Here is a 7075-nt window from a genome sequence, read left to right as displayed (position 1 = left end):
GTAAATGTGAACATAGAAGTATAGGGGGGTTGAAGGTTTTGGACCGCTGGTCAGCCTATGGAAATTTAGTTGAATTTTGAAGAGGATCTTTATTACTCGATTAATACAGGTGTATTTGTATGTACAGCGAAGTAGGTAAAGGATTCACTGGAACGAGCTAGGTCGAGTTCCTGAAGCTCACTGGCATCTGGGGATGATGCACTGGTTTATAAAGGTGTTGCTTGAGCAACGCGTAGCTGGGCTGGTGAGATCACGTTCTGGAAGATTCTGACGGGGTCGAGGTCTTCCTTTGTGTTCGATGTTTGATGCGTAGTTGCGTAGCTCCTTGGGATTTCCCGTGTACTCGTGATTGCGTATCTGGAGCGAGTCGAATCGCCTTTATGGGTAAGCTGGACGAAGTATTTCGGCCACGGCTAACTTTCGTGTACGAGAAGAGGACACGATGATGTCATTTGTACAGATTAAGTTCGATGAGGGAAATAGGTGATATCACAAGTCGTGCTATATCTCTACAGAAGTATGAAGTAATATAAACAGTGGATGGATTATAGATGGATAAGGAATCTTGAATTTTGAAACCTTCAAACTACAAATGATAATTGTCATGCACGTATAGATGGTCGTTTTGATTAGGCGCGTACGTCATGTGGTATGAGAGTGTGTGTGTAAAAGTAGGGGCCAACTGTCAGTGGAAGGACTTGTGAGTTGTGTCGTCGAGCGCTTGTTCTTTGTGGTGTTTTGTGATTTCAGCGTGGAAGGGGCTGTGCCCTCGACTATGTCGCACCCCTTCGTCATCTCATTGTCCCGCTGAGGGATTTCGCTCTCGCTTTCGATCGCTCTCGCTCGTAACCTTAAAGTAAGGCCACGACCTTAACCTAACTACACTCACACATCAGTATTATCTGTCACACTATTTATATTGTTATCTTCATTTTTTGTAGTATGACGTACTTTTAAGTTGTGCAAACAACAATAGAGATCTCTTTCAATGCGTCGCCTAAATTTCGCTATTGTCACATATTGCAGCCACTCAAATGACTCATTGTAAATATCCATTTCACAACATAAAGTAAGCGATAGATATTGTGTTAACTTGCATTACATCTTAAGTCATCATATTCAATTGAAATTCTTGATTATTGGCACTCATTCAAGATCATGCATGTGCTTGTGTTCACTAATTAAAATTATCTATGTTCGATATTTTTCATTTTTCAGATGGGATATTTGCCGTATCGCTATAATTTATTATTATTTTTCACAAAAACCTTCCGTTTTTTATAACCGATGATCGTGAATAAATTCAACAGCCCGTTGTCAAATCGGCATGTGAATAAAGTCACTATGGCGACTGTAGATACTCCTCCACCTCAAATGATCACAACGATCGAATGGGACATGATGGATAAAAGAAAATTCTTCCCGTTGTCAATGTTGAGCAGTTTTTCTGGTAATTTCTAATTGTACTATAATTTAAATAGAACGACAGTCTTAATGAACACGTTTAACGGTTGCAGTTAGATGTGCACTTTACCCTTTGACATTAATTAAAACTCAACTTCAAATACAAAGAAGAAGAGATGCATATTCTGGTATGATCGATGCGGCCAGAAAAATATATGCAAGCGGTGGAGTTGGTGCTCTTTATCGAGGATTTTGGGTTTCTTCAGTGAGTCCCAATTTTTTGTATTAGTGAAATTTTATGTTTTACTTTTATTTATTCATATTTATCGCCATTTACAGCCCCAAATAGTTTCCGGAATATTTTATATATCTACGTACGAAGGTGTCAGACATGTACTCGGCCTCAGGGATTTCAATCTTCAAATAAAAGTATGTCAAATATGTATTTATTAAGACTTACATACATAATGTAATTAGAATTTTATTTTATATTATATTTATAATTTTAGACATTTGTTGCTGGTGGATGTGCATCTCTAGTGAGCCAAACAATCATCGTTCCTTTTGATGTACTCAGTCAGCACATCATGGTATTAGGCCTCGCAAATAATAAATCTAATGGTGGTGTAAGTACATACGAATGTAGAAGTTTTTTTTCAATTATACAATATATTAAATACAATGCAAATATAGTCAGTATTAATGCAACTGAAACAATCGAAATAGTTACCTCTTTTAATCCATTGTGCAAAAAACATATTTCCTTATAAACTACAATTCGTATTACATTTATGTTCGGCTTTCTTTCAGATGGGTATGAATCCTCTCGGTATAAAACTATATCCAGGTCAGTCCAAATTACGACTGACGTGTGATATTGCAACTAAAATATACGAACAAGACGGATTCCGAGGATTCTATCGTGGATATTTCGCATCTTTAGTAGCTTACGTTCCTAATTCTGCTTTGTGGTGGGTGTTTTACCATATGTATCAGGGTAAGTTGAATTTTAACATTTATAATCAGACCTAGTACTACAGAAAAGTGCACATCAATGTTTGTACCATAACGACTTCCAGAATCTTTTTTATCAAAAAAAAAAACAATCAAAATAATAGTATAAAGTAACTGTATTGTTGATACCTTACTTGTGCGAGTTGGATTCTTTCTGAATAATTTTGTTTATTTATTCCTTATATTAGGGTACCGGGAAGTAAACCATTATTTGAAAAATTTTGAAAAACTCGAACGTTTTGATTTTAATTTTTGGTTTAATCCATCTAATTGTTGACAGTAGACTTCAGCCGTTATTGTTTCACCGGGTTTTAATAATTCGAAGTGATTGATCCCATTAATATCCCACCATACACACAACTAGACCTTGTGTAAAATAAATCCTCTTTTCGGTATTGGTATCGGTGTTTGATTTTTCGCAAGCCATTGTTTTTTGTTTCTCATGTTGTCGTAGCTGACCCATTTTTCGTCTCCCGTTACAAGTTGATGCAAAAAAGGGCGGATTCGTTGTCGCGAAAGCAAAGGGCTGCACGTATTGATGCGCGCTTCTTTGTTAGCCGGGGAGAGTTCGTGCGGAACCCAAACATCAGCTCTATTTACTTTTCCAATATTTTTCAAATAAAATTGCACCGATGACCATGAAGCTTCAAGTGTCTGGCTTAATTCTTCAATGGTTTGACATGGATTAGATTCAACTAGTGCTTTTAATTTGGACGTCTTCCGCTTTGAGAGAGGTCCTGCAGGCTCCAATTACCCGATTTGAATTTTCGAAACCAGGATTGACATCTATTCACTGTAAGAACATCGCCATAAATTTCGTTGATGGCTTCCGTGGCTTTGATTGCGTTCAATCCTTTGTCAAAAAACAACAACATGGTGTAGTGCATATGTTTGTCGTCGATTTCGGGCTTAGACATTTTTACCTTTTAAAAAAATATATATTTTATGGTCAAAATATAAAGACAACAAACCGCTCTACAAAAAAAATAAGTCACCAAGATGTTTCTTCGACCACGGATGTAAGTAGACTGATTCAAAGTTGACTGAGAATAATGGCGAATTTTCTGGTATCCCTATTATTACATACCTATTGTTAGAATATATGAATTATGTATATATGTACATCTTTTTTTTTTCAGAAAAATTACTCACGGTTTGTCCTGATTGGTTCTCTTACCTATTTATTCAATGTATATCGGGTACTCTCGGAGGATTCACAACGACAATATTAACTAATCCCTTAGATATAATTAGAGCTAGATTGCAAGTACGTGCTGTTCATTTTAATATGAATAGTGTAAGAGTGTTTATATCCACATGCATCAATAATTTAAAAACTTCTGCACATTTTCAGGTCCAACGTTTGGATTCGATGCGCACCGCTTTTAAAGAATTGTGGGCCGAAGAAGGTGCGAATGGTATTTTTGCCAAAGGAATCTCGGCCCGTTTAGTTCAATCTGCTAGTTTCTCCTTCAGCATTATCCTCGGTTACGAAACTATCAAAAGACTAGCCGTCAACGATCAGTATCGTTTGCTCGTTCGATGGTGATACCGTAACGAAACGGCCAATTCACAAAAGTGCATTAAATTCAGTGCTCAATGAAACCCGTCACTCAATCATTGACGGGTGACTTAAAACAAATACTTAAATTAATGCACACATTAAATTTATATACATATATTTACATTGAGCATACATTGCGTATATTTATAACGGTGTTATTTATTTATTGTTAGCGTCTAGTAAATCGAAAAGCGTAGCAAACTATAATGTTGTAAAATATATTATGCTAAATCTACCATATAATCATAGTGAAAATGTTTAATGTGATATTTGAATTTGTAAGCAAATTGATAAATATCGCAAATCTGTTCATTTAATGCAGCAATAATAGTTACAAATAAGGTATGAATAATGTTTACACATTAGATATTTACACATTAGATATTTACGCTGTTACCTCATTTGCAATTTTGTACCGTATTATTACTAATAATAAATAATATGTATGTACAATACTTGTTCAAAACCAAATATAGTGCTCGGTAAATTAAAACAAAACACATATTTCTGTGATATAACTAGTTTACGTTGATGAAATAATATGAAAGATATTTTAGTATCATATTTAAAAGTAGTGTAATGCGAATTTTTTAAAGAAATTGTTGTAATTGATTTATGTCTCTAAACTATAACGTAATTATATTATTGAATGAAATTTGAAATGTTCATTTTATTTGCTTTTTTTTAAAAATTCACAATGCATTTTATCAAAATTTATTATATGCATGGCAAAAGATTTTATCAAATATATTTGTATGTTGACAAATAGTATTAGGAAATGAAAGCTAAAGTTTATCGTTAGTAGGGAAATTTAGAATGAAATGTTGGCATAGTGGTTATAAGGCTTATGAAAGCATGTTCGTATTTAATTTATATTAATTACATACTATGTTCATTTAAGTAAAGACAGATTCAAATTGGAAAAATGTCTTACATATATTATATTTATTCTTGTTGAAATAATAATGTCTGGTCTTGACGTTTTTGTTATTGTTGATGTTATGTTTCATTTTCGTATATTTTTTTTATAATTGAAATTCTATTTTGTTGACATGAAAAAAATCTTACAAAATATAATATTGCTTTAAAACAATGTTTTATTTATTTCATTTAAGTTAAATTAATCTACACAATGGTAGCGAGTGACTAATAAGAAAATGAAATAGAATGACTTTAATCTTGATCATGGAACGTCTGACACCCAAAAATTCTATCAATCGCGAAATATTGTACTAACGAGAATTCGAGTGCCAGATATTCCGTATTCGCGATTTTTGTGGCAACGATTGTCGTGCGCGCTATCGCAATGTGCGCAATAGTCCGTTTACTGCCCAGAATGCACAGAATTACATATACAAATAAAAATGTTTCAATATACAATCTACTGAATAATAAATTTATTCGTTTGATTCGCTGTATGATTGGCTGCTTTTTACTACAAACCCTTCCAAAACGTAAAAATTGCTCTGCTTATTCACCATTGATTGTTCTTTTTATGGTTCGGTGATTATTCCGCACAAAGTGATCTCGCACTTGTCACTAAAATTTCGATCACAGAACATCTAGCACCCGAAAATTCCATATATCGGGAGCTATTACCGATTATTATTATTTATCAAGAGTAACTATTAGACAGATATTTTGTATGCGTATTCGCGATTTTCGTGGCAATTATCATTATACTGAATGTGGTTTTTTCATTTTTAATAAAAGGCCCCGTGAAAAATGTTTTACTTTGATGGCAAATGAGGGTAAACGGACTACTAGTCATATGTAAACCAGTCGCTCTAGATCGGTCACACGTGATCACCCGTCACACTAAGACTGGTCACACCCAAAAATTAAAAATTGGTCGAATTTTTGGGTGTGCCCAGTTTTTTCGAGACCAATTTTCGGGTGTGAGCGACCGGTTGTCCTGTGACTGGTTCACGGTAATTGGACTATTCTTCACATTGGGGTGGTCACAAAGACAATTTTTGCCATGAAAATCGCGAATACATAATATTTGGCACTCAAGTTCTCGTTACTATGATAGTTATCGTTAGTATGATGGACTTTTCGGCTGCCAGATGTTCCGTTATAGAGATTTTAGTGACTTTGTGACGAGTAATTTGTGACCAGTAATCACCGAACCCTGGTTCACATATGACTAGTAGTCCATTCACCCTCATTTGCCATCAAAGTAAAACATTTTTCACGGGGCATTTTATTAAAAATGAAAAAACCACATTCAGCATAATTTATTTATTTATTTATTTAAAGTTTGGACCGTTGTAGCATTACAGGAATTCCTAATGCGCCACAATGGTCAAAAATATAACAGAAAAGACAAGAAACAAAATAATAAATTAGACATAACAAAAACCAAACATATATATACACAAACAACTAAAAATAATAATTATTATTACTATATATCGTATATCGTCTTGAATTCATTCTATGTTTACAAGGTATTTGTATTTCGTAATATTCTTTCTCGATTATGATTTTCAAGTTATGAATTCCATAAGTCCTCACCAGATAGAGTTTCAAAATTTGTCATCCGGACTGACCGAAACCAATCACGACAAGCAAATAATACACCACCACCACGTCGATCTACTCTATCGCGACGATGCACCCTCCAGGAAGAATCAAAAAGTTAAACATCAAAAAATGATGAAGTCAACCATGTTTCCGTTAGTGCTACCATATCATCACAAATAGTAGAAACGGCTGAATTAAACGCAGCCAGCTTTGTCCTGAGACCTCGTACATTTTGGTAATAAATTACCAATTTTCGGTCTCCCAGTTTGGCGCGTGACTTTCTTTGAGACAAGAAATGGCAGTTTTGATTGAGCCAACGGAGGTTGAGCCAATGGAGACGAAACGGAAGAGGAAGCAGAAGAAGAAGCCAACACAGTCACAACAGAATCACGACTATCAGGACCATTTGAGCAGGCAGATGTAGGAGAAGAGGCAAACATCGACGTCACTGCGACCGTTTCCATAGAAGATTCACTAATACTTGCAGACGTAGTTTTAATATCAGGCTTCAAACATCTAGCAGCTCCCGTACAAACATCAGCAAATGAAACACTTGGGCGCAGC

The 7075-nt window shown here is 34.9% G+C and overlaps 1 protein-coding gene across 2 annotated transcripts; it reads left to right on the top strand.

The window, feature by feature from the left end:
- The first annotated feature begins 631 nt into the window (after positions 1–631).
- Positions 632–5069, top strand: LOC143915332 (solute carrier family 25 member 44). Of its 2 annotated transcripts, XM_077435938.1 has the most exons (9): positions 632–856; positions 942–1069; positions 1219–1450; positions 1518–1669; positions 1744–1833; positions 1914–2030; positions 2215–2401; positions 3558–3685; positions 3773–5069. In XM_077435938.1, exons 3-9 carry the CDS (start codon positions 1288–1290, stop codon positions 3965–3967), a joined length of 1032 nt encoding a protein of 343 aa, XP_077292064.1. In that variant the 5' UTR covers positions 632–856; positions 942–1069; positions 1219–1287; the 3' UTR covers positions 3968–5069. The 2 variants fall into 2 exon arrangements, with proteins under 2 accessions (XP_077292064.1, XP_077292065.1); XM_077435939.1 differs by lacking the exon at positions 942–1069.
- The last annotated feature ends 2006 nt before the right edge of the window (positions 5070–7075 follow it).

This window comes from Arctopsyche grandis, chromosome 8 (genome assembly GCF_051622035.1).
Source record: "Arctopsyche grandis isolate Sample6627 chromosome 8, ASM5162203v2, whole genome shotgun sequence".
Lineage (NCBI taxonomy): Eukaryota > Metazoa > Arthropoda > Insecta > Trichoptera > Hydropsychidae > Arctopsyche > Arctopsyche grandis.
Note: the sequence above shows the minus strand (reverse complement) of the source record. Positions and strands in the feature narration are given on the sequence as shown.